Source organism: Bos indicus, chromosome 2 (genome assembly GCF_029378745.1).
Source record: "Bos indicus isolate NIAB-ARS_2022 breed Sahiwal x Tharparkar chromosome 2, NIAB-ARS_B.indTharparkar_mat_pri_1.0, whole genome shotgun sequence".
NCBI classification, from domain to species: domain Eukaryota; kingdom Metazoa; phylum Chordata; class Mammalia; order Artiodactyla; family Bovidae; genus Bos; species Bos indicus.
The window spans coordinates 130,020,441-130,047,475 of record NC_091761.1 but is presented as its reverse complement, the minus strand read 5'-3'; the positions used below and the strand labels follow the sequence as shown (position 1 = coordinate 130,047,475).

The 27,035-nt window shown below is 55.4% G+C and overlaps 1 protein-coding gene across 11 annotated transcripts in view; it reads left to right on the top strand.

Moving 5' to 3' along the window:
- The window catches only part of ZBTB40 (zinc finger and BTB domain containing 40), a 78,108-nt gene extending 75,812 nt beyond the window's left edge, over window positions 1-2,296 (top strand). For all 11 annotated transcript variants that reach the window (XM_070777070.1, XM_070777065.1, XM_070777045.1 and 8 more), the window contains one exon: window positions 246-2,296. In XM_070777070.1, coding sequence (XP_070633171.1) covers window positions 246-440 — 195 coding nt within the window. In that variant the 3' untranslated portion in view covers window positions 441-2,296. The remainder of the gene's footprint in view (window positions 1-245) is intronic.
- Window positions 2,297-27,035: the final 24,739 nt, after the last annotated feature.

Sequence of the window (27,035 nt, the reverse complement as noted above, 5' to 3'; positions counted from 1 at the left end):
CCTGAGATGGCGTACTGAGCTAAATTATAGCAATTTAGCACACAGAGTTATTTAAATTGTTTGCCTGCCTTCTCTTTTGCATCACGGGTGTGTTAGACTTGCCTCTTCCCATTAGGCACATGTAATTGCTCTCCTCAGGTGAAAACATAAATACCATCATTACAGTGTGAGAGAAAGACCATGTAAATTCTGGGGAGCCAGCTGTGGACACTGCCCAGCCCTGCCTCACGGTCTTTCCCTTGCAGGTGATCCAGACCCCAGAGCCAGTGGCCCCGACGGAGCAGGTGGTCACGCTGGAGGAGACCCAGCTTGCCGGCTCACAGGTGTTCGTGACGTTGCCGGATTCACAGACAGCCCAGACCAGCTCTGAGCTCGTGGCTGTGACCGTGGAGGACTTGCTGGACGGGACCGTGACCCTGATCTGTGGGGAGGCCAAATGAGTGGCTGCTCATGGCTGGGGGAGGGGGGTCCTGCGTGTGCGGTGGAGGAAAAGCTCCACACTTGCCTGTTGCCCCTCCTCCCTGGCACAGTACTGAGCATCTTAGCTTCACACCAGCCTAAGTGGTCTCCCTTGGGAAGGGGCAGAAGCATGGCTGTTCTCATAAAACCAGCTTCTGAGTCATCGGTAGCCATCACAACCGCCCCCCGTGGCTGGCAGGCCTGTTCCCCACAGGCCTCCTGCGGCGGCCTCTGTGACCCTGTCCACCCACAAGCGGAGTGTGGCTTCTGAAACAGAGGCTGAAGGAGCAGTGGGGCAAGGGCCGGTGATCAGAGGGACAGGTGTGATGCGCCGGCAGCCCTCAGTATGCGGAGGGGCAGTTCCAGGCGGGACTGTGGCCCGCGGAGTGGGCCAGCACACGCTGCAGGGCCTTCTGGCCATTGAAAAGCAAGAGAACCGCACCGTCAGGCCGTGCAGGATCCCTTTCCTCGCGTCTGGCATCCTCCCAGCCCCTGCACGGCAGCGGTAGGCCTGGTAGCAGCGTGCCCATCAGGAAGCCCTCGTTTCCAGGCCGAGGCCCACCCTGTCGGCTCCATCGGCCCTTCCCATAGCCGTGCGGGTGTCCAGTGTGAGGCCACGTGGCTGCAAACCACGCCTGCCCTCCCGGAAACTCCTCATGGTGTTCTGCACTGGAGGCTGGTTCCCACAGTGTTTCCGTGGTGCCCTTATCCCCTGTCCTTAATCAAAGCCTCACGCTTCCACCCAGCCTGGAGGCCTCGGCCCCTCCCCTGGTGCCCAAGGCCCCCGACTCCTCCTGCTGCCCCGGGCTCCGCTGCCCTGTGTGTAGCCCCACTGGCAGCGCCCTCCTCGGCCGCCACGGGGAGTGCTGGCCAGCGGGCCTCTGGAGTCTGAATTTCACAGAGCTTTTTTTTGTCTTCAGTTCCCAAAATATAATCTGATAATTAATGGTTTATGGAATCCATTATGAAGTGCAATTAGATGGATATAGGTTCCTGCCGTTCAGAGGGAATAGCTAGCATTTATCTTCCTTTCCTTGATGCCAGAAGGTTGATGTCTGCGAGGGTAGCGTGTCCACGCCCAGCACGGCTCCCTGCCAGCTTGTGCCGCTGATCCCCTGTCTGATCCCTCACCCTCACGATACAGGCCGCCCAGAGACAAGGCCACCCCTTCTCTCTAAGCGCATTTCACATCACCAGGCACCAGCAGGGGAGGGGGTCGATTCGGGTCGTGGTCAGTCCGTTTATCGCCATCACACTTTGCCGGAAGGGCCACGGTATGGCCCTTGCCACCGGCCCACTCTCTGCAGGCAGCTCAGCAGCTCCCTCCCACCTCCAGCCTCGTGCTCGTTTTCTGTGCTCGTTTTCTGTGCAGATCGCTTGAGCTTGTCAATTCAGGGATCTTCCCGTTAGGAAGTAAATGAAGTTTTCAAAGGCCAATGACTGACCAGAAGATGGTGCTCAAACCTTTAAGACTTGGCCTCCCTGTGAGGCCCTCACTGCTTCTGCCAGGGCTGTCTCTGTCTTCTTAAGGTTGCTCAGCCCCGTGAGCTGTCAGACCAGGACTGCTCTTGATCAGCAAGTGACGAGATGACACCGAACCTCCGCTTGGCACCAGATAAAACCCCACTGAGATTACGGAGCTGCCCAACCCGCAGGGCGTGGAGGCCGAGCCTAGCAGATAAGAAGGCACGGGTACTTGGGAATCGCAGCATCATCAAAACTTCTTCCAGCCAAAAAAAGAAAAAATTTAAAAATTAATGACTGCGGACCTGTAGGGGAAAGTGATTTTTTTCTTCTTAAAAAAGTTCTCTGAATAAAGAAAGCTGTAAACTTTCAACCCAACTTTCCGATCCTTTTCGAGTACCGAGACAGCCTTTTCTCAGGTTTCAGACGGAGACCCGGGTGGAGGCAGGACACTGCTTCGCCTCAGAATCACTGGACCTGCAGCTCGCTGTGCCGAGAGCAGGCAGGGAAGCAGGCCTTGCTGCCAGCTGCACTCTGAGCCCCGGCACGGCCGGCCAGTGGGAGCACCAGGCCTATGCTGGTTCTGGTCAGCGCGAGGGGAAGGTCCAGCCGGAGTCTCGTTTCTGCTCCGAGCGGACCTCTGCAAGATGCTGCATCAACAGTGATTTTTACATCATTGCTCCCTGGAGACCCCCAAGCATGGATTACATTGTAGGAAGACTTTCCTAGTTCTGTCTGCGCAAGAGACTCTCTGGATTGCCACCAGGGAGGATGCTGTTACCCAGGTCCCTTTGTCCACGTCACTGGCTCTCATGTGGCCTTTGCTGCTGGGTTGCTGCCCGGACAATCTCGGGGCTGAACCTTGGGGCACTGGCCATGGTACCCAGGAGTCTGTGGGCTTTCTTGGAACCCTTGGATTTATTCATGAGACCCCCACCCCCCTTCTCTAATCCAATCCCAGAGCTCGTGAAACACCTGGTGAGGAAGAAGGCAGGCAGATTCCAGGCTGGAGTCTGACTCCATGGGAACAGTGGGGGATCCGTGATGGAAAGGCATTTGCTCATCACAGGTGAGTGAGGCAGACAGCAAATAGATGCTGAGGAGCGAGGCCCACCCTGGGAAGATGGGCCCAGGCAAGTGTGTGAACAGAGCCTGAAAGGGAGTGAAGCACAGACAATGGTCTGTACTTGTTTATTTGATAAAACCTGTCTCTTCCGTCTCAGAATGTTTGTATGTTTGGGAAACTCTGAGCCCAGAAAGTACCACAATGTACAGTGTGAAAGCAGGTTCCCCTGGGGGTTCAAGTCCTCTCTGAGGAAGCTGTCTGATTCTCCCTGCCCACCCCCCCCACCCCCCCCCGCCCAACCACGGTGTGTTCTTCAGCTTCATCACCTGCGGAAGAGCCCTGAGGGCCGAGGGCCGAGGGCGAAGGAGACCCAGTCAAACAAGGGCACACAGGGAGACCGGGAGCCCGTTCTCTGCCCATGGTATAACTAGCACCAAGGAGAAAGGACGGGCCCAGAGTTTCTCTATCCCAGGCGACGTTGCAGCCACCATACCATAGGCTAACTATATATTAGTATGGGTGGGAGGGGTGTTTTATTTCTCATTCCTGAGATCTACGAATGGACCAAGGGTTGGAGGAACTGCCAGCCTTACACACAACGGTTCCAGGGGACGAGTGGTATCTCTGTGAAGTTGGGGTAGATAGCTGGGCAGCAGCGGAGAAAATCCGGGGGTGCTCTCATCACAGGAGGGCTTGAGCAGCCTCTGCCCAGCTCCACTGCGCCCAGCGTGTTCCAGGGTTCTGAGGAGTCAGGGAGAAAGTGGGCATGAAAGAAGGAGATCTAGGGTCGAAGGGAGTGTCTTGTGGCCATGGAAAACATGGGGGCTGGTAGGACTTGGGCCCAAAGCTCAGCAGCACAGCCAGAGAGAAGTCGGAAAGTTGCTCCCCTCTGACTCGGCCTGGGAGGAAAGGAGAAGACGTTGTGCTTTGGAGATGACATTGTTGGAAAAAAGAAAAAAAAAATTATCCCCGGGCTAATTTAGATTTCTTCCCAATCGGGGAAATGTTTAATCACATCCCTTACGAAGGCCAGCCACACCGGCCAACACCCGTGGTGAGGGCAGCTAGCCAGCACAGGATGCTGTTGAAACTGGATTACAGACCGTTAATTCGCATTCAACTTGCACTACTCTATATAAATAAAATACGTACTTTGGAAAGAATTATGCTGTGTGAGTTTCAAATGGACTGTGATAATAGACCCGTGTTCTCTGTGGTTGTGGGCAGCTGTCAGATGGGACCAGGCTGGACAGGCCTGCTTTCCTAGGGGCTCTTGAACCCGCGGACGTGTGAGCGCGTCCTGGGGGCGGCTAGGAGCTCGCCTGTTGGGTGGAGCCTGCTTTTCCTGAGCCCTCGCTCCCAGAGAGCAGGCGTGGTGTCGCTTTCAGAGACCAGCCTCGGCGCATCCTGGTGCTGTCACTGTGACTCTGTGACCTTGGCGAGATCCTTATCCTCTTCTAAGCTCCCTCCTCCCAGTGCTCATTCACAAATAGAGGAAATTATTGTATTCACCCCACAGAATTGTAGTTCTAATTAAAAGCCTGGATTTAATGAATTTGGTGTTGGAAATTGTAGTTGTTATTAATAAGTCCTTCACATACAGGTCAGCCCTTCCCTACATTTTCCAGCACTGGGGAGAGCATTCATTCCTGCCGTCTCACCTCTCCCTCTCTCTGTCTGCACCCTTGGGGATCTTGAGAACACCCACCACTTTCCATTTATCTCTTGAACCTCAACTGCCCCCAAAGCGCAAAGTGCTGAGCAGATAACTGTGAAATAAGCAGAAACCTTTTGTGGTGAACAGCTGAAAATGTCACGTTGCTGGCAGCCAACATGGGAACGAGAGGTAGACACGCGGACAGGATGTTCATAATTTCTGCAGTGAGAGTCCTGCGGGGAAGGTGGGGGCATTGTACCCTGTACCCACCAAAGCTCAGGTCTGCCCCGAGGCAGGGGTGGGGGTGGCTGTGCTCAAGTCTGGGGCAGTCCTGACCTTGGCCCAGAGCCCATGAGGCCTCTAGGACGTAGGCCCTTCTGCCTGAGCAGTGTGTTTGGGGAGAGGGGCTGGAGCCGTCAGTCGTATCTGGAGCTGAGATCCTGGGGTGTCCCCGGGAGCTGGGCTCTGGCTGTGGAGGTGAGTGTGTACAGAGATGAAGTGCTGCTCTGGATCAGGAGTGGCTGAGCAGAGGTAGGAGAGGGGCCCAGCGATTCCCCGGAGGTGGTGTTACCTTCAGTCTGGGCCAGGGGGTCGGCTGCTGGAGGCAGAGTCGTCGTGCAGCTTCCCATCCCCAGCTCCCAGCTGACCGTGACCTTGGGCGAGTCATTCCTGATGACGGCTGTGAGGGGGAGAGTCAACATCTGTAAAATGCCCAAATGGTACAGATGCTTCATAGATGACGTCTGTTCCTGATTCTAGTACTTGAACCTGAGGGAAGAAGGCAGAGAAGGGCAGGAAATGCCCTAAGATGGAGGGCCTGGAGCAGAGGGCAGGAGAGACCCAGAACCAGATCCCAGACCCCAGACCCGGACCCAGACCCAGAAGGCCCCGTGGAGCTCCCCAGGCCACACTATATACAACAATCCAGAGCCTCTGTCTCAGGCCGGGGTGGACAGTGATAAGAGGGGGACAGGAGCTCCCAGGAAGGAGCCGGGATTCTCGGAGCTCCTTGGCACCGCAGCCTAAGGGTCCCGTCCGAGGAAGGGCACAGATTGGAGCTCTGGTGGTCACGCGTCCAGTGAGAGGGCGGGAAGCGGAAACACCGAGGATGCGATGGTGTCCGGCCATCCCGCCTTGCCTCTGGAGCTCTCAGATTCATTGTTCATCTTCCCTTGCACGAGCTGGTACTCAGGCACGTGTTTGGGTAAAACAGAAAGAACTTACAGCTCCACGTGCCTTGTCCTAGACCCTTGTTGGGAAGCACTCCAGGACTCACGGTTTTACCGAGAAGAGAGGATCTAGGACACGGCTGGGGGGGTTGGTGCGGGGGGCGAGCCCAGCTTCCTGTGAATGCTCGCCAGGCCTTTCTCGTGCGTCTGTCCTGCCTTCTGCTCTGCCACCCGGTGCTACCAGAGCGTTGGTCCCACGTCCACTGGACACTTGTATTTCCCACACGCCTGGCACCAGACATCGAGCTTTGGGAGTTTGGCGGGTGCCCCTCCTGCCCAGCCAGGGACCCACAGAGCTCCTCCAGTTAGCCTCACACCCTCAGGCAGGACCCACCTTCCACCTCTCCCCACCGCCAGCGACTGGGTCCCCCGCCTCACTTACCTATGGGCGGGTCCATCAGGACATCCTCCTCTCTCTGTCCTCCGAGAAGAACCGGGCAGAAGGCTGACAGCAGCTCGCCCAGCCCGGAGCTCCCCAGCTGCTCTGATCAAACACCACTCCTGCCGGCTCTGCGTGCACCGGTTCCCCCAGCGCAGGCCAGAAACAGCTGATCAAACACATCAGGACAAGGTCAGTCCAGGGACCCACAGTCCCTCTCCAGGAGAGATTTCACAGACCTGCCATCAGGAGGGTCTGATAAAAACGGACGGGGTGGGGAAGCGGACCCACGGGGCCGGCCCAGGACCAAAGAGCTTCTCACTCTATTTTGAAACCTCTGTGCTCCACGCAGAGTTCAGGCCAAAGCCCACATTTCCAGACAGGCCAGGGCCAGAGCTGCCTGTGAGCCCAGGGAGCCAAGGGGACGTGTGTGTGCACACAGGACTGTGGGGGTGAGAGAGATGTCAGGTAGGAACGCGTGGGCTTGGGAGCGTGGGACTGTTAGATTGTCACAGGATGACTTGAGATCCTCCCTTGCTAAACTGTGACCCTTTCAAGGGCAAGAACTGCATTATCCTTTTTGTTCACACACACAGTGTTAGGCTGGCAGAGCAGGTGTCCTTTCGAGCTGAAGTTCTGGAGCCCGTGGGGTCCTACTGTGTACACGGCCCCATGCCCGACGCTGTGGAGGTTGAGGATGGATCAGGCTAATACAGCAAGGAGATCAAACCAGTCCATCCTAAAGGAAATTAACCCTGAATATTCATTGGAAGGACTGATGCTGAAGCTGAAGCTCCAATACTTTGGCCACCTGATGGGAAGAACCAGGACCCAGACCTCGATGCTGGGAAAGATTGAGGGCAGGAGGAGAAGGGGGGTGGCAGAGGATGAGATGGTTAAATAACATCACTGACTCAGTGGACCGTGAGTTTGAGCAAACTCCGGGGGTAGTGAAGGACAGGGGAGCCTGGTGAGCTGCAGCCCTTGGGGTCGCAAAGAGTCAGGCATGACTTAGTCAACACGACTGGACAACAGCAACAACAGGCTAAGACAGTGTGCGATGCCTGCTCCAATGGGACTGCTAACCTGGTCAGCAAGGGTTGCGTATGAGAAACAGGTATGAAGAACAGCAAGCCAGTGCAGATGGGCAACCTGCTGCTGCTAAGTTGCTTCAGTCGTGTCCGACTCTGTGCAACCCCATAGACGGCAGCCCACCAGGCTCCCCCGTCCCTGGGATTCTCCAGGCAAGAACACTGGGGTGGGTTGCCATTTCCTTCTCCAATGCATGAAAGTGAAAAGTGAAAGGGAAGTCGCTCAGTCGTGTCCGACTCTTCTCGACCCCATGGACTGTAGCCCACCAGGCTCCTCCGTCCATGGGATTCTCCAGGCAAGAACACTGGAGTGGGTTGCCGTTTCCTTCTCCAGTGCATGAAAGTGAAAAGTGAAAGGGAAGTCGCTCAGTCGTGTCTGACTCTTCTCGACCCCATGGACTGCAGCCTACCAGGCTCCTCTGTCCATAGGATTTTCCAAGCAAGAGTACTGGAGTGCGGTGCCATTGCCTTCTCCGGATGAGCAACCTAAATGCCTATAAATGCTATGGTCCTTTGTCTCCTTTTTTTTTTTAGTTTTGTCTTTTTCACTGGTGGCAGGGGGGATTAATATTTTCCAGAAATGCTCTCATAATTAATAATTGGTGTTAGTAAGTGCTTAGCACATGATGGACACTGGATGGAGAGCTTTATGTAATTTTTACTTCCCCAGCACCATGATGTAGGGGCTGTTGTTGCCCCACATTTCAGGCAAGGACACCTACACCAGGAAAGCCACCTGACGGGTACATGGCCATCGAGCAGCTCGGCTGGGATGTGATCCAGGCCACCTGACTCCAGAGCTCAATCCTCCTTTTAACTTTTTATCTTGTATTGGGCTTTAGCCGATTAACCACGTTGTGACAGCTCAGGTGAACAACCAACGGACTCAGCCACACATATACGTGTGTCCATTCTCCCCCAAACCCGCTCCCATCCAGGCCGCCCAGAGTTCACTCTTAAACACCAGGCTACATCCGAGCATTTCTTGCTTGATACCCAGTTAGCAGAAGATACCTGGGCCACCAACTTCTCAGTCCTTGGGCCACTGGTCAGGGCCACCTGGACGGTCATAGACCTACCACATCCCCTGACCTGCTTTCTCCTTGACCTCCCCCTCCGTCTCTCCTGCCTGAGACAGCCAACCAGGCCGGAAACTCTGCTTTTATCAGCTGGAAACGTGTCCAGTAGCAACAGGAGTCATGCCCTTTGCCTTGTTTGGGGACTAGATCGTTTGTGGTCTAGGAGCTGTCACTTTGAGGGGCCCCTGCTGCCTCTCACAGAGTCACCAGTCCTCAGTGGACCCTTGATGGCTCAGCCGGGGCTCTTCCTTCAAATCAGAGGACCATTCAGGCCCTGTGTGAGCTCCCGCTGAGCCCAGCCTGGGGTCAGCACCAATGTGTGAGGGTGCTTCCCCCCCAGACAGCTCAGGGAAGCATCACAGCCTCACTGCCTTCCCCATCTCTCCTCTTATCCTGGGATCCTGAAGGAAGCAGTGTTTCCTAGAACAGCAATCATTTTTTTGGAGAACTCAGGATCAGGAGACAATAGAGAATGTAGTGGTTCAGAGCCCGTTGTAGAGTTACTCAAATCTGAGTTCAGATTCCTGCTGTGTCCCTTGATAGGTGTGTGCTTTGGGCATGTTTGCATGTCTTTTCCTGATTGTTTTTCTTCTCTGTAAACTGGAGGTAATGAAAATCTCAAGGTAATCGTGGAGATTAAAAGGAACACCTTTGAGATTCTGGTATAGGTCATCCGGGTGTCACTAGTGGTAAAGAACCTGCCTGCCAATGCAGGAGACCTAAGAGACACCGGTTCGATCCCTGCGTTTGATAAGATCCCCTGGAGGAGGGCGTGGCAATCCACTCCAGTATTCTTGCCTGGAGAATCCCATGGACAGAGGAGCCTGGTGGGCTCCATTCCACATGGTCGAGAAGAGGCAGATATGACTGGAGCAGCTTTGCATGCACACATAGGTCATGGTATGTAGGAAGAGCTCCATAAAAATGGTACCATTCATCAAGGGACCCAAAGCCTCGGGCAGTCCTTGTCCCAGTGCAGAGAGCCCACGGGGTGCTTCCAAAGCTCAAGTAGGGTAGACTTCTGTAGGGGAGTGGAAGGTGAAAAAGAGGGCCAGCCGGACAGAGTCCCTGGAGGTCAGGGCCCGGCCTTGGCATCTCTCTGTCCCCCGTTTCCTTGATGTCTGGCATCCAGGGAGCACCTTATGTAAGACTGGAGAGCGGCAAGCCCAGGGCTGGGGTCTGCATGCCTGGAACCATGCTCCTGATGCTCCTCCTTGCTGTACCTCGGGGCCACCTGGAGCGAGATCCTACAGCCCAAGGGATGGGTCACAGGGGCAAGCAGACTTCCTGGGTAGAACCTGGCCCTGAGGCCCCAGTGGGCTCGCTGTCTTGTCCTGGCATCAGCAGAATAGGTCATCTCGACCCATTTCTGTGCCAACCTGGTCTCTCGGCTTGGAGCAGGAGAGCCCTGGGGTCGGGGGTGGGTAGAGGGGAGGGGGCGTGGAGCACAGAAAGGAGAGGAGGTGGCAGGTGCTTGGCCCAGAGACTGGGTCGCCCTCGTGTTGTGCAGGAGCAGCGGATCCGTAACGCCTTACACTTGAGGAGCACTCTGCTGCTCTCAGATCACTTCCATTTGCGTCACCCATCCTCAGGGTAACGTCAAAGTGTAGAGTCAGTATCTTCACGGTTACCCTTTTCCAGTGAAGGAGTTCAGATGCAGCCTCCTCTGAGGACCTAAGGGTCCTCAGCTAGTGAGATGGTTTGGATACCAGATGGAGTCTTTCCCCACCTCGCCTTGCTGCCCTGTGACGCTCTGGTCCCCCCAGTGACATCATGACTTGGAGTCATTTGCTTGCTTGACTCTGGGCAGCATCGCCCTGAGGCTGGAAGGGCTTGAATGATTATTTTGCAGATGAAGAAATTGAGGTTCCAGGAGGTGACGTCACTCGGTCCCGTGGGAAGTCAGTAGCAGAGGTGCAGTCAGAGCAGCTGGACCCGGCATTACCTTCACTTTGCCAGGAAGAGCACACCTGAGCCCAGGTGAGGGCGGGGACTCGGGGCTCAGCCGGAGGCCCCCAGGAGGGACAGGCTGAGCGTCAGTTACCGCCCTCTGCCCTGGCCCGGCCAGGCGTGCGCCCCCCACCCGGTGCCGGTCACAGGGAGCCCCCTCCAACAGGACTCTCTCTGATGACAGAGGCGGTCTATCCTGCACCACCCCATGTGGGGCCACCGTCAGATGTGGCTTTGAGCACTTGAAACGTGGCCAGCGTGGCCGAGAAGCCGGATTTTAAATTTTAAATGGTCGTGTGTGGCTAGTGGCTGTCGTCTAGATGGCAGAGAAAGGGGTGGAGGCTCAGAGGTGATCACTGCACAGGAACTGGCTGAGTCTGTATTCAAACCCAGGTCCGTCAGGCTCCAAAACCCACCACCTTTCCCCTCCTGTCAGGAGGGAAGTGCAGTCAGCGAGTGGTGAGCATTGGCCTCGAGGTTCGGAACACCTCGCTCCCTGAAACCTTCATGCTTACACGCTCGGTGTCTCCCCTGCTCTGGGCCCGCCCCGTCTTCATCCTCATCCTAGTCGGCACCCTTTGTACCAGGGGCTCTACCCCTCTGCGGACTGACCCTGATACGTTCTCTACAGTGACAGTCCTGCCATCCCATTTTACCTACGTGTAAGTACGTGGATGGAGAAGGCAATGGCACCCCACTCCAGTCCTCTTGCCTGGAAAATCCCACGGACAGAGGAGCCTGGTGGGCTGCAGTCCATGGGGTCGCTAGGAGTCGGACACGACTGAGCGACTTCACTTTCACTTTTCACTTTCATGCATTGGAGAAGGAAATGGCAACCCACTCCAGTGTTCTTGCCTGGAGAATCCCAGGGACGAGGGAGCCTGGTGGGCTGCTGTCTATGGGGTCGCACAGAGTCGGACATGACTGAAGCGACTTAGCAGCAGCAGCAGCAAGTACGTGGATGCTCCAAAGGGTGGAGAAACTCGTCCAAGCTGGGTGATCTCTTGCTGGAAGAGTTACGCTGGTATGAATACACAATGCCCAATTCTTGCTCCTGTTTCTTTCCAGCTCCACACCAGAGCTGAACTGAACTTAGAGGGTGCCACGGAGGCAGCCAAGAAGCCCCCTGCCCTTTCCATCTTGAAACCATGGCACTGAGCTCGCCGCCTGGGCACCAGCCACTGTGCCCCGGAGGGGGCGGCAGGGGCTTCAGTGTGCATACCCTTTGCATGTCTCCTATTGCAGTAGAAGCCACTTGCCTCAAACACGTGTTTTTTTTTTTTTTTTTTTTTTAAGCCTACCACATCTCAAATGCGAGTTTTGTTTATCTTGGAACTAGCAGGATTTGCGGCAGCAGGCCAGCACATTTATAATGAGAGTTGTGGGAAAACTAAACTCATTGTCACTCACGAGCCGCGTGACCTTGGACAGGTCTCCTCCGCCCCACCCCAGCGAGCGGGTTAAATGACCGCTAAGGGCCCTTCTCCAATATTCTGTGACTCCTCACAGAGCACAGGTGGTGGAGAAATCAGGATTCAGGGCCCGACTCTGCTACTTCCACATCGTGTGACTTGTCTCTGAGCCTCCGGCTCCTCACCTGGGCTGGTGCTGCCCCTGCAGAGCGGAGGCCTGGGTCAGGCACGGGGCTGCCACGTGGCCAGGGGGCTGGGGTGCTGCTGGTGGGCTTCGGGGGGCTCACACAAAGCCCAACAGTACCTCATCGCCCCACTCTCCAGGAAGAGACAATGGAGGAACTCCCGGTCCTCAGAGGGGAGGGGAATGGGTCCCCTTCTGGCCAAGATGCTGCCACAGGTGCTCAGAGCTGTGCCAAAGAGAGGCTCCCAAGGCGCCCTCCATCCGGTCCAGCCCCGTCTACTCCCTCCCCAGTGGGGCCGCACCTGCCGCCTGCACAGCTGGGAGGAGCTGGCCGGACAGGTGACAACAGGCTCCAGGCCTTCCTGGAGCTTGTGGGGAGGAGCTGCCCTGGAGAGGAGGGGATTTTAGCACAGCAGCCCTGCAAGCCAGGGTCTGAAGCAAACCCCGGGCCGGGGGTCGCCCCAGGGCTGAGTGGTCAGGGCTATGGGGTCACGTGGTCAAAGATCAGCCCTGCCACTGCCCAGTTCTCTGGCTCTGGGCAAACCACATAATCTCTCGGGCCTTATTCTCCTCATCTATGAAATGGGGGCTTCCCTGATAGCTCAGTTGGTAAAGAATCCACCTGCAAAGCAAGAGACCCTGGTTTGATTCCTGGGTCGGGAAGATCCGCTGGAGAAGGGATAGGCTACCCACTCCAGTATACTTGGGCTTCCCTTGCGGCTCAGCTGGTAAAGAATCTGTCTGCACTGCGGGAGACCTGTGTTCAATCCCTGGATTGGGAAGATTCCCTGGAGAAGGGAAGGCTACCCATTCCAATATTGTGGCCTAGAGTATTCCAGGGACTGTATAGTCCATGGGGTCTCAAAGAGTCGGACATGACTGAGCGACTTTTTCACTTCACTTCACTTCAGTTCACATGAAATGGGGAGGATAATAGTCCTTGCCTGCCTCTTAGGATTATAAAATAACCCCCGTGAAGGCCCTGACCTACCCTGCAGAGCAGGGACTCAGTGAGTGGTTATTAGCTTCCCTGGCCCCTGACCGCAGAAAGGTCAGCTGTTGCAGGACGAGGCTGTGATTCACAGCCGGGACTCTGAGGCCCACGGAGTAAGAGCAGAGGAAGTGCCTGCTAGGAGTTCCACCCCCGACCTCGGTTAGTCTGCGGCTTCTGCAGTGACAGGGAGAGGCCTGAGGGGCTGGGCAGTGGAGACCAGAACCCCAGGTTTATGACGGGCTTCCTTACACCAGCCATCAGGCAGCCTGAGGAGAGGATCCCTGGCTCCCACAGACTGCCCCCATCTCCTGGTCAGAGGCTTCCCCACAGGCCTTCTTGGGGGCTGACGCCCAGGCCCTGAGAGGGGACAGGGATTCAAGGCTCCCAGCATGGGGCCCATGGACCCCAGCCAAGCAGATACTCTGGGCCAAACTCACCTCCGGCCCAAGCTGGCCCCATGGTCCACCCAAGCCCTCTGCCAGCCTTTTCCACCCGGCTTCTCCCCATCCTTCAAGGGTCAGCCCAAGTGACCCCACTCTAGAAAGCCTCCACCAGTCACCCCAGCCAGAAGGGTCCTCTGGACTTCTCTGATCCCTTATATGACCCACAATATTAAAGCACTTGATAATATGTGTTCACACCTTCTCTTTTCACTTTTTCTTTTTTTTTGGTGGCGAAATAAATATAACATTTACCCTTGTGGCCGTTTGTGAAACTTCAGTGGCAATAACTGCTATACTCACATTGCTGCATAGCCATCACCGCTGTCCGTCTCCAGAACTTTCTTGCCTCTTCATACTGAAACTCTGTTCCCACTGAATGTTTCCATCACCGTTGAAGGCGGCCCATTCCTGTGAGCACCAGCCCTTGGCCCCCTGCTCCTGGACACTGCCGTCCACTCCCTGTCTCTGACTGTGAGCACCAGCCCTTGGCCCCCTCCTCCTGGACACTGCCGTCCACTCCCTGTCTCTGACTGTGAGCACCAGCCCTTGGCCCCTGCTCCTGGACACCGCCATCCACTCCGTCTCTGACTGTGAGCACCAGCCCTTGGCCCCTCCTCCTGGACACCACCGTCCACTCCCTGTCTCTGACTGGCTAGTCTAGGGTTATCATCAGTTCAGTCGCTCTGTCATGTCCAACTCTTGGCGACCCCACGGACTGCAGCACGCCAGGCTTCCCTCTCCATCACCAACTGGAAGTGGAATTAGTGAAATTATGTAGTATCTGTGTTCATGGCTTAACCCTCCATGGAGCCCTGTGCCTCTGCTGAGTGACTGGGGAAGAGGGGCAAGTGAAGGAGCAAAAGAACAAGGTGATGATGCCTAAGGCTTCCAAGACAGGCCTGGGCCCCTGCCACGCCCCCTCATACCACGTACCTAGAATCCATTCATTCAACGATGGGCATCTATTAAACTCAGTGTGGCCAAGGCAGGGTTCTCGGTGCTACAGACACCACAGTGAACAGAACAGAACAAAATCCCTGCTCTCACGGAGCTCATATTTTAGTAGGAGAGACTATACATGAGTCAATAGTCTGCTGGATAATGTTGAGTGTCCAAGAGAACAATTAACAAAATAAAATTTTTTTAAAAAGAGAGAACGATTATATCGATAGGGGACAGAGGGGCCTGGCAGAGGTGTGGATAGGAGGCTGGGAAAAGCCTCACTTATTAAGTGACTCCAGCAAAGACCTGATGACTTCCACGGCCTGGCTATGTGAATGTCAGTGTCTACAGAAGAGCTTCCCCAGCAGTGGGAACAGCTTGTGCAAGAACCCTGAGGCGTGGGCCTGTGGCTGGTGCGAGGAGTATGGAGAAGGCCAGTGTGGCTGGAGCAGGGTGAGCCAGGGAGAGCCTAGGAGGAGATGCAGTTAGAGAAGTAGTCAGGGGGACCTCCCTGGTGGCACAGTGTCTGAGACTCCACACTCCCAGTGCAGGGGGCCCTGGCTCAATCCCCAGTCAGGGAACTAGATCCCACGTGCCCCAGTGAAGATCGAAGATCCCGTGTGCCACAGCTAAGACCCTCGCAGCCTGATAAAAAATAAAAATAACTAGTCAAAGAAAGAAAAGTAGCCAGGCCAGATTACCTAAGACCTTCCACGGCCTTGTAAGGGTTTGGCCAGTGGCGGGTTTTGAGTGAGTGCTGCGGTTGCTGTGTAGAGAATAAATATAGGGAGAGAGAGTGGGTGCTGGGAGATTACTTAGGGGTTATTGCAGTATCTCATCACAGAAGAATTTCATAAAGATTAAAAATTAAAATGAGGCTGCAACCTAAATAAGTTTCTGAGTGGCTCATTTGTTAGCTGAGCAGGGAAATGATGAGGGCCTGGACCAGGGCACTGGTGAGGGGTGGTCAGATGCTGACAGCAGGGCAGACAGGGTTTGCTGATGGATTAGACGTGGGTTGTGAGAAAAAAGAGAAGACTCAAGAATGATTCCCAAGCTTGGTCTGAAAGTGGGAGCATGAAGTCGCCACAGGCTGGGGAAGGGAGCAGAGCGAGGGCAGGTTTTGGAGGAAAGAAAAGGAACACAACTGGGGGCATGTTAAGCTTGACGTTTCAGTTAAACACCCAAGGAGGCACCTGAAACATGAGTCTGGAGTCAGGGACCTTATGATCACCCTGCCCAGCGTTCCTATTTTGTTTTCTGAGGCCCAACTGGCACCTGGCATCAAGAGAGCTTTCTAGAAACCCAGGTGTCACAATCTGCCATCCTTTGCACATCTGTCCATCTGCCCGTCCATCTATCCATCTATTTATCCACCCACTCATCCATCCATCCATCCACTCATTCATCCACCCATTCATCCACCCACTCATCCATCCATCCATTCATCCACCCATCAATTCATCCACCCACTCATCCATCCATTCATCCACCCACTCATCCATCCATCCATTCATCCACCCACTCATCCATCCACCCATCCATTCATCCACCCACTCATCCATCCATTCATTCATCCATCCATCCACTCACTCATCCATCCATCCATCCATTCACCCATCCATTCATCCACCCACTCATCCATCCATTCATCCATCCATTCATCCACCCACTCATCCATCCATCCATCCACTCATCCATCCATTCATCCACCCACTCATCCATCCATCCATTCATCCACCCATCAATTCATCCACCCACTCATCCATCCATTCATCCACCCACTCATCCATCCATCCATCCACCCACTCATCCATCCATCCATTCATCCACCCACTCACCCATCCATCCATCCACTCATCCATCCATTCATCCACTTACTCATCCATCCATCCATCCATTCACCCATCCATTCATCCACCCACTCATCTATCCATTCATCCATCCATTCATCCACCCACTCATCCATCCATCCATTCATCCACCCACTCATCCATCCATCCATTCATCCACCCACTCATCCATCCACCCATCCATTCATCCACCCACTCATCCATCCACTCATCCATCCATTCATCCACTCACTCATCCATCCATCCATCCATTCACCCACCCACTCATCCATCCATTCATCCATCCACTCATCCAACCATTCATCCACCCATTCATCCATCCATCCATTCATCCACCCACTCATCCATCCATCCATTCATCCACCCACTCAGCTATCCATTTATCCATCCATTCATCCATCCATTCATCCACCCACTCATCCATCCATTCATCCATCCATTCATCCATCCATTCATCCACCCACTCACTCATCCATCCATCCATTCATCCATCCACTCATCCATCCATTCATCCACTCACTCATCCATCCATCCATCCATTCACCCACCCACTCATCCATCCATTCATCCATCCACTCATCCATCCATTCATCCACCCACTCATCCATCCATCCATTCATCCATCCACTCATTCATCCATCCATTCATCCACCCACTCATCCATCCATTCATTCATCCATCCATCCACTCACTCATCCATCCATCCATCCATTCACCCATCCATTCATCTACCCACTCATCCATCCATTCATCCATCCATTCATCCACCCACTCATCCATCCACCCACCCATTCATCCACCACTCATCCATCCATTCATTCATCCATCCATCCACTCACTCATCCATCCATCCATCCATTCACCCATCCATTCATCTACCCACTCATCCATCCATTCATCCACCCACTCATCCATCCATCCATTCATTCACCCACTCATCCATCCATCCATTTATCCATCCATTCATCCACCCACTCATCCATCCACCCACCCATTCATCCACCACTCATCCATCCATTCATTCATCTATCCATTCATCCATCCACCCATCCATTCATCCACTCACTCATCCATCCATCCATTCATCCATCCACTCACTCATCCATCCATCCATCCATTCACCCATCCATTCATCCACCCACTCATCCATCCATCCATTCATCCATCCACTCACTCATCCATCCATCCATTCATCCATCCATCCACTCACTCATCCATCCATCCATTCATCCATCCACTCACTCATCCATCCATCCATTCATCCACCCACTCATCCATCCATTCATCCATTCATTCATTCATCCATTCATCCACCCACTCATCCACCCATCTGCCCATCTGCCCATCTGTCTGTCCATCCACTCATCCACCCATCCATCTATTCATCTGTTGATCCACCATGCCCTGTACATCTAACCTGTGTCAGACATGGTGTCAGGTGCTGGGAATACAGGAATTAGGAAGACACGTCTTCCCCTCAACAGGCTCACAGTCTTGTTACAAATTCTCTAGGCCTTCCACTCTTCCCTTGGCCTCAATCTCTCCATTAGTAAAATGAGTTTGGGCCAGACAATCTTGAAGGGCTCTGCCAACTCAGATCTCCCATAACCACACGAGGCCAACTTGCCCTCGCCCTCCTCTGAGCTGGGCCCCCCAGCTGGGGTGGATGGATCTAGGCCAGGGTCCATGTTGCCTTCCTGCTCCCATTACACCCACCTGACCTAGCAAAATTGCCCTAACCTCGGTTTTGCCATGTTCATCTTCCACCGAGAAGTGATTAACTCTTGGTGAAGCAATTAAGTCAATCGAGCAAGTGTGGTTTACAGGCCACGGGACTCACAAGTGACGTGGGTTAAGGTTAAGGGGGATGTGCTCAGTCACTAAGTCATGTCTGACTCTTTGTGACCCCATGGACTGTAGCCTGCTAAGTTCCTCCTTCCTTAGGATTTTCCCAGCAATAACACCGGAGTGGGTTGCCATTTCCTTCTCCAAGGGATCTTCCCAACCCAGGGATCAAACCCACATCTCCTGCATCTCCTATATTGCAGGCAGATTTTTTTTACTGCTGAGACAACAGAAAAGCCCAATTAAGGGGGATGATATTTGGCAATTGGAGGGTGAAAAAATCTTACTCTTGTTATGTATAAAGTGCATAGATAGAGCACATACACAAACATACAGTGTATCTGTAGTATGAAAATTTCATGAGCATGGAGAGTTAGGGGAGAAGATGTCTTAAAAGGCTCCTTGGGGAGCAATCCTGGAAGAAGGAGTGAGAAGCACCAGGTTAAGAGAGGGAGGGAGGGTCAGAGTTTGGAGCAGACAATAATAGGGCTCAGTCCTCATGCTGGGGACAGAGGTGACCAAGCTCAGAGACTCTTCCCTGCAGCTACAATCTAGTGAGGGACAGGCGGGAAACTAGACAATCGTTATACACGATGACAAGAGCTGTGCGGGGCCGGGGTAGGGCTGGGGGTGGGGCTAGCACCAGGAAGGCTCCAGGGATGTTGCCGAGCAGGCAGGGCTGGATGGGAGACCAGGCAGCTCTGGGCAAGGGCAGCCTACTGACCCCAGCTCCCAGTCCCGGAGGGCGGAGAGAGCAGATGCCCACATAGACTGATTCCTCTGGGGAAATGGAGGTGCAGGCTGAGAATTTCCTGCTTTCAGAGCCTCTGCTCAAACATAACATCATTGGGAGACGCCCGGATTCCTCCCATTAGAGCTCCATCAGGGCAACTTGAAATATTACTCTTGATGGTACTGGAAAGCATTCCAGACCAGATACCAAAATACCTGACTCCTGGTCCCAGCAGTGCCCCTGCTGTACACGGAGTCAGTGTCCTTGGACAGGCCATCTCCCTCTCGGTCTCAGCTTCCTTGTCTCTAACACAGGAGCTAAGTACAGTCTCTCCCCGCACCTACTTCACGGGGTGTTAGATGAGGGAGGCACGCAGGAGCCATGAGTCACACTCCCCAGACACATGAACTCTTCTACTCACACGCACCCACTGCTCTGAGGAGGAGATTCCTCCCCATTGTACAGATGAGAAGACCGAGGCACAGAGGAGCTAGTCACCTGCCCAAGGCCACACGGAGAGTAAGTGAGGGAGCCAGGATTTGAACCCACTGGCTGAAAGCAGGCACGCATGTGGTGAGAAGACACAGACAGGGATAGGTTTAGGGAGCCAGACGCACCGGGTGTTCTGAGCTGTCAGTCTAAGAGCCACACTCCCTCACTCCCCTGGGCCCCGTTTGCAAGCAGGGCACATGCTGAAGAGATGGCCTCGGACGCAGCTGGAGATCCCAGGCTAGAAAAAGGAAGGCCCCAGGGGCCCTAGAGCTGTCTTCCCAGCCCTTCAACCGTCAGCAGTATCTGCTTACGACGGGGATGGGGTCACACTGTGCCCTGGCTCCAGACCCGCAGAGTGGCCGAGATGAAGTCCTGGCGGCTCAGCCGACAGACAGGGCGCTCCACGACTCATCACTCACAAGTCCCGGCCTCCAACCTCCCTCACCAGGCTACCAGACTGCCAGCAGCCCTCTAAATGCTGTGCCTGTCCTGCTCCTGCGGCAAGAAGGAAGCATGGCTCCCTGCGCCTCTGCTCGTGGTCCCAAAGGCCAGGGTGCCTGGCCTTCCCTTCTTCCTGGCCGACTCCTGCTTCTGCTGGAAGGCATCCTGAGCTGTGACCAGGATGTCGGCTTTTTCAGGAAACCCTCCTTCATGCCTCCGTTGCACCCTTGTGTTGCCCTGACCCCAGGGGCCACTGTCTTGGGGTCAGCCTTGCTGGACAGGCCTGGGCCAGAGTCGTCATCTGCAGGTGGACCAAGCCCCGCACCGGCCATCCCGGGAGGCCAGCACAACCTTGTCCTGTGTTATCATCCTCATGGCAGAGAGGACAGAATAGGAACTCAGCCAATGTCACTTGGCTACTAGGAGGTGGAACTGGGATTGAAACCCGGAAGTCCAACGTCAAAGCTGTCGTCTCAGCCTTGCAGGAGGAGTGGGCCCCTGGGAGGCGGAGGGCCGGAGCTGTAGAGCCTTTGTAGAACTTTCCAGCACCAGGGCTCTCAGATTCTAATAATATCCACAGCAGCTGAGTATCACTGTGCCGCGAACCACCCGTCCACACGGCCTAAAACAATGTGCCCAGGTCACTCTCTGTCCCTTCACCCTCAGGTTAGCTGTTTTCACCGCACCTGTCACCATCTACATGTTTATGCAGCCTCTCCTCACTGGTCTGTCTCCTCACCTACACGGGAAGCACCGTAGCGGGGTGGGCCCCTGGCCTTCCCGGTTCACTGTTGGGTTCCCGGCGCCTAAGACAGGGCAGGTGCTGAACGAATGAATACTTCCCATGCCTGTGTGCCCACAGGGCCCGAGCCCTTCACATCTCTCACCCACCCACCCTCCCAGCCGTCCTTGGACGTAGGAGGTTTTTTCAAAGAGGAAGGGGGGCCCCAGAGTTGTCAAGTGATCTGCTCAGGGCCTCTGATAGGTGACAGAGCCAGCTAGGGGTCAGGCCCACTGGGTTCCAAAGCCTACCCTTTCGGACTTGCTATTGTCGTTCAGCTGCTAAGTCGTGTCCAACTCTGCGACCCCATGGACTGTAGCCCGCCAGGCTCCATGGGGTTCTCCAGGCAGGAATACTGTAGCGGGTTGCCATTTCCTTCTCCAGGAGATCATCCCAGACCAGGGATCAAATCACGCCTCCTGCACTGACAGGCAGGCTCTGTACCACTGACCCATTGGACACTAGGCCACTGACAGGGAAGCGGGCAGCAGAGGGACTGACGGACTGGCCTCACCCCCAGCCAGCTTCGCCTTTGTCCTCTGCACAGCCTGCTGGTGGGTCTCTGAGGTCCTGAGGCCCAGACCTGGGCCTGTTTGTAACACTTCTGCTCTGCCTTTTATGAATCGTGTAAGGCCTGTAGCCTTCACCACTGAAGGCTGAGTCCAGAGCTCAGCTTTGCCTTTTTCTCCTTTTTAAATGAGCGCATCCTTCCGCAGCTGTGGTGTCCTTAATTCACTGGCCTGCCCCCATCCTTGGTGAGTTCTGGATACTCCTTTTAGGCTGTGTGACCTGGAGTAAGCCCCAGCCCCGGCCCCCAACCTATACCACGAGAGCTAATGATTCTTCCAGCTCAGATGTTCTGAGACCAGGAGAAACAGAACACAAGCCACACGTGTCACCCTTATAAAAATATCTGCATTATTTATCTATTTCCGCACTGGTCTTAGTTCTGGCTCGCTGGATCTCTAGTCATGGCATGTGGGATCTAGCTCCCTGACCAGGGGTGGGACCCGAGCCCCCTGCTTTGGGAGTTTGGAGTCTTAGCCACCGGACCACCAGGGCAGTCCCCACAGGTGCCATTTTAAATTTTACAATAGCTGTGTTAAAAGAATAAGAAGAAACAGAAGAAATTACTTTAACTACATATATATTTTGGGGGGGGGGGGAGTGTGTGCTGGGTTTTCATTGCAGTGCATTGGCTCCTCTAGTTACGGCGACTGGGGGCTGCTCTCCAGTTGCGGCGTGCAGGGCTACCACTGCAGTGGCTTTTCTTCTTGCAGAGATGGGCTCCAGGCTCAAGATCCTCAGCAGCTGCAGGCACATGGGCTTAGTCACATGTGGAATCTTCCTGGGCCAGGGGTCAAACCCATGTTCCCTGCATTGGCAGGCAGATTCTTTACCACTGGACAACCAGGGAAATCTCAATTTAACCATATATTTTATTTCACCCAGAACATCGAAATTATTCTCATTTTAACGTGTAATCAATATAAAAATACTAATGAAATAGTTGACATTTTCTTCATGCTAAATCATCTCAATTCAAACTACTTGCTTTTCACGGGCTCTGTAGCCACACGGGGCTAGTGGCTGCCTGCGCGACCCATGCCGGGCTGGAGTTCTCATCTCATCCTGCCCCCAGCCTCTGCTCTCACTGACTCCCCAGAGCCCAGTTGGATGACAGCTATACAGGGCCTGTGACACCCAGAGCTCTGCTCTGAGGCTGGGGGATGGTCCTTGTGGCCTTGAAGGTCACACAGGGGAGAGGGGCACTGCCTTCCTCTCCCCCAGGAGGGGAGACATCACGAGGAAGACAGATCTCAGAACCCAGGGTCTCTTCCCAAGGGCATGGGTCCCCTTCAGCTCAGATCCAATTGAGCCAGGTGCTAAACCCGTTACACGACTCATCTCATTTACCCTGGCAAGAGCCCAGTGAGAGGTGGGAATTTGGATCCTGGTTTTTCCCAGAGGAGGAAACTGAGGCTCAGAGAGAAGAAGGGACTCTTTCCCTTGCACCTCGATTCCTCTTTCATTCTGCCTCTCCCTTTCTGGCTCCCTCTCACCCATCGTGCGTGTCTGTGTGTGGGTATGTGGGGCGGTGGGGAGGGTGGGTTGGCTACAATGCACTCGGGACCCACACACAGCCTTGGCACCAGGCGTTATCATCCTGCTCGCGAGCTGCCCCACGGCTGGGGGTCAGGACAGTGGAGAGAGGTTGGGTTCAGAGCTGGACTCTGGGACCCAGAGACACAGGACCTAAGACCCTCAGCTAAGGTGGGGGCGGGAGGGTGCTGGGGAAGGGAGGCTGGGAGACAGAACTTTCTTCTCCTGCCGCACCCAGCGCCCTGAGCCAAGTCTCACCCCCAACCCCCATTTCCCCTGTCTCGATCTCTGGGACCCCAGGGCCCCCGGGCCTGGCCCTGCGCACCCTCAGTGAAAGAGCGTCTGCCCATAATTCTCGTCCGTCTGTCCGTCCTCCCCGCTCCCTCTCCCACCCTCCTCCTGGCAGTTCTGTCTCCACCTCCCTGCTCTTTCTCTTGCTCACCCCCTGAGTCTGGCTCTTGGCTTGTCTCTCTGTTCCTTCCCGTCTCTCTCTGTCTCTTTCTCTCTCCCTCCGCTCACCTGTTTTCCTCTGGGCCTTCCCGTCTTTCCCCGCATGTCTGGGGTGTCCTCCGGGGTCCCTAACCTCGCCCTCAGCCCCTCCAGCCTCTCTGTCCCCTCTCTCTGTTCCTTGGTGTCTGCTCTCATCGCCCCCCCACAGCCCCCTCTCTCCCTCCAGCCTCTCCGTCGTCTCTCTCTGTTCCTTGGTGTCTGCTCTCATCGCCCCCCAGCCCCCTCTCTCCCTGTCTCTTGTTTATTCTCCTCCTCCCTGAGCTTCAGTGGAGCCCGGGCTGCCGGCTCCTCCTGTCCCTCCTCCCCGGGAAGGTGGGCGGCCAGCGAGAGGGCCCCAGCGGATGACAGCCGAGCCCCAGCCTCCCTCGGAGCTGTCACCAAGGAAATCACACACCAGCGCCTGAAATTCAAATTAGAGTTTTGCTGAAGCTGCTAAAACTCATCAAATACTATCTTTGAAGTCCCCGAGCAAGCTGGCCATTGCTCTTAAACGAATCTCTGTTGGAAACCGAGGGGCGGGCGGAGGGTTTGAGCCAGGCCACCCCAGACCTGCCCTGCCACATGGGTCCCCCCCCCCCGACCCCCGGACACTCCCGGGGTCAGCCACCAGGCTCCGCTGGCTGAGATCCCACTGCCCCACAGGCTCCCCACCCCTCCCCAGGGGATCACCCATGCCACGGTGCAGGGAGGATGATGGAGAGCCGGAGGCAAGGGAATGGGGGGGCTTGACCTCGACTCTGCACAGACTCCACCTCCAGGTCCCTCATCTCCTCCCCAGCTCCCTGCTCCTCTGGCCCCCCAGGCGGGGTGAGAGTATTTACGCACACGGTGTGGCAAGGATTAAATGAGCCATCACATGACTAGGGCCAGCTCACGGCTCGATAAAGAACCACCATCACGATAACAGCAAGAGCAAAAGCGTGGGTAGCCAAGCAGCATCTCGATCACAGCAAACACGCACACGCCAGGCCTGCCTCTCAGACCTGGACCTCTGTGGCCTCAGAACTACCCTGGGAAGAGCTGCAGGGATCACCTCCACGTTCCAGAGGAGCACAGCAGCTCGCTCAGGCTCCTCCGCAGGGCTCTCCCCCACCCACCGCTGCTGGCCCCTCAGTGTCCCCGCTCGGTCTTGAGCCTGCCCTTCACCCACGGTCAGAGCTTAGTTTCCCAGCAGCCTTTGGCCCGCCCCTGTGACCAGATGTCTGCAGACGAGGGCGCGTCACCCTTCCCTCCTCCGGCCTGGCCTCCCCTCCCCGCTCCGGGTCTGCCCGCTTTCCCACCATTACTGTCCCCCCACCCATCTGACCTTTCCCACTGCAGATAATCCTTTGCATCTGGTCTTGTCACAAGCTAGGACAGGCAGTTTTCTGCTCAGGAACTTTCAAAGTCCTTGGACTCTGCTTCCGGTTATCACTGAAAGATGCCTCCTGGAAAGGGCAAAAGTTATGAGGCTGAGATGGGGAGACGGAGCCCTGAAGACCTTGGGAGCATGAGAGAGGGGGCCCATTGTGTTTGGAAAAGGCATACCCACGAGGGCATGGCTGGCTTTTGTGCACCAGCCCTGTGCCCGGTGCTGTAGGACAGCCCTCAGTTGAGCTTGCCTATGGCACAGGGTTGGAGCCCTCTGGGCAGGCAGCCCGGGGAGGGGCCTTGGCCCCAGAAATGGCCATGTTTGGCAGGCGCTGAAGAGCCAGGTGGACGCTCAAATCATGAGGTGGGAACCAGTGAGAGGGTGGGAGGGCAGCCAGAACCCACCAACCCTGAGTTTCCCTTGAAGGGGACACCAGCTGGCTCTCCCAAGTCCTAGGTGGCTGGAAAAGGCACCTTGAGTGGACTCGTCACCGTGACGAGTGATGGCAGAAGTTCAGGACACTATGAGTCTGAGGATGCACCCAACCCAGGTGCAGGGAGCCAAGGAAGGCTTTCTGGACGCCTGCAGTTGGAGTAGCTTGAAGTTGAGTTCACCAGGCAAAGGAGTGGGGCTAGGGGAAGAGGAGTGTACCCACTGAGGGACTGGCAGAGGGGAGCCGGGGAGACTGCGGCAGCCTGGGGACACTGAAGCTCAGAGTGGTTGTTGCTTAGCATGGGGAAGGAGGCGTGGTGAGACCCATGGCTGAAGAGGTAATCAAGAGCCAGGATGCAGAACTCTCTAGGTGGGGAATTGATACAGAAGAAGGGTTTTCCAAATGCTGCCTGAAAATTCACTCTTCCAGGATTTGATGGCTGAGTTCAGACTAGCCAGACTACCCTGAGTACCTACAATGTGCTCTAAATGCTATGTGAACAAAAATGACTGTCGACACAGGAACACCCCTAACAGAGCCTCCTTGGTCCTGCAGGCTCTGAGTGTCCACAGCGCCCAGGCCATCATCCCTGGTCAGGCTGCAGGGACCACAGGCCAACCAACATTCACCACATGATTCAGGCGACCATCACAGATGCTCTGGCGACCAGGGCAGCCCGAGGACCTTTCAGTTAATGAAGCTGACACTACAGAGGAGGATGCCTTGGTCACACAAGAAGCCAAGGTCACACCCAAGTTAGTGTCAAGGCCAGAACTCAGAGCCCAGAGCACTCATCCAGCACTTTCAATGTGATCGAGTGAGCCTCAAAGCATGAGGGTCTCGGTTAGGAATCTCTGATGCTGCTGAAACCTAACGCATTCAGCCTACACACATCTCCTCTGCCAGCTGTGTGCTGGGCACTGTGCTGCACGTTTGGAGGCTGTGCTGTGGACAGGGGAGGGGCAGGGATCAGACAGCGTCTGAGCCACACCAAGGCCCTTTCAGAAGCATACAGGAGACAAGTGAGTGCTGTGCAAAGATAAAGTGTGATCTGAGAGGGGAAGAGGCCACGAGGGATGCAGACTATGAAAGGATGCCTGGACCCCCCACCCTGGACCCTGAGGCCAGGGGGACTGCCGAAACCATCTGCCAGGGTTTCCTATTCTCCCCTTCTGTGCTGTTCGCTGCGCCTGTGTGCGTGCACGCGTGTGCTCGGTTCACATGTGCACGTGTGACGAGCAGGAGCTGCTGACAAGTGCCCCAGGTGTATTTCGGGGGCCGTTAAAGCTCCGTGTTTAATGGCTGGAGCCACTGTGGTCACGGCTGTCATCAGAGATTTCACGGGCTCGTTTACATCTTTAGCTTCCTCCTTCCGAGACGACTTCATCATCCCCAGCTCCCCCAGCCCCTCGGCGGTGGTGCGGAGAGGAGGTGGGGTTCAAAGCTCTGGTGGGGGAACAGGCTGGCAGAACAAGCCTGAAGCCCAGGATGAGGGCGGGGCAGGCCCTGGGGTGGGGTCCCAGGTCAGGCTTATCCCCAGCTGCCCCACACAGAGCCAGAGGGCTGGAGGGAGCGGGGGTTAGGGGCGGGGCCAAAGGCAGGATCTGCATATGGACATAGGGATGGGGGATGAGCAAGAGCCAGGATCTGGAAACCAGGAGGTCATAGCTGGGTGAGGTCAGGAACTCCGGAGTCAGTTAAGGGGCTGCCGAAATGGAGCTGAGAGTCCCAGGAGTAGGCTGAGAATTCCTGGCTGCACTGGGAAGAGTGCATGCCCTTCCCTGGAAGTAGCTCAGAACTACTTCTGTCGGGTCCCCAGAGGCTCAGGGCTGCCGGGAGGGATGGTCCTGGCTACAGTCAGACTGCCCAGGGCTGCTTCCAGCCAGAGCTCAGGACCCCTCAGAAGCCCCCAGAAGCCGAGATATCAAAGGTAAGATGTGCACTCGGTCTCCGGGGCAGAACTCCATGGAATTCTCCAGGCCAGAATACTGGAACGGGTTAGCCTTCCCCCTTCTCCAGGGTATCTTCTCAACCCAGGGATCAAACCCAGGTCTCCCATATTGCAGGAGGATTCTTTACCAGCTGAGCCATCAAGGAAGCCCAAGAATACTGGAGTGGGTAGGCTATCCCTTCTCCAGTGGATC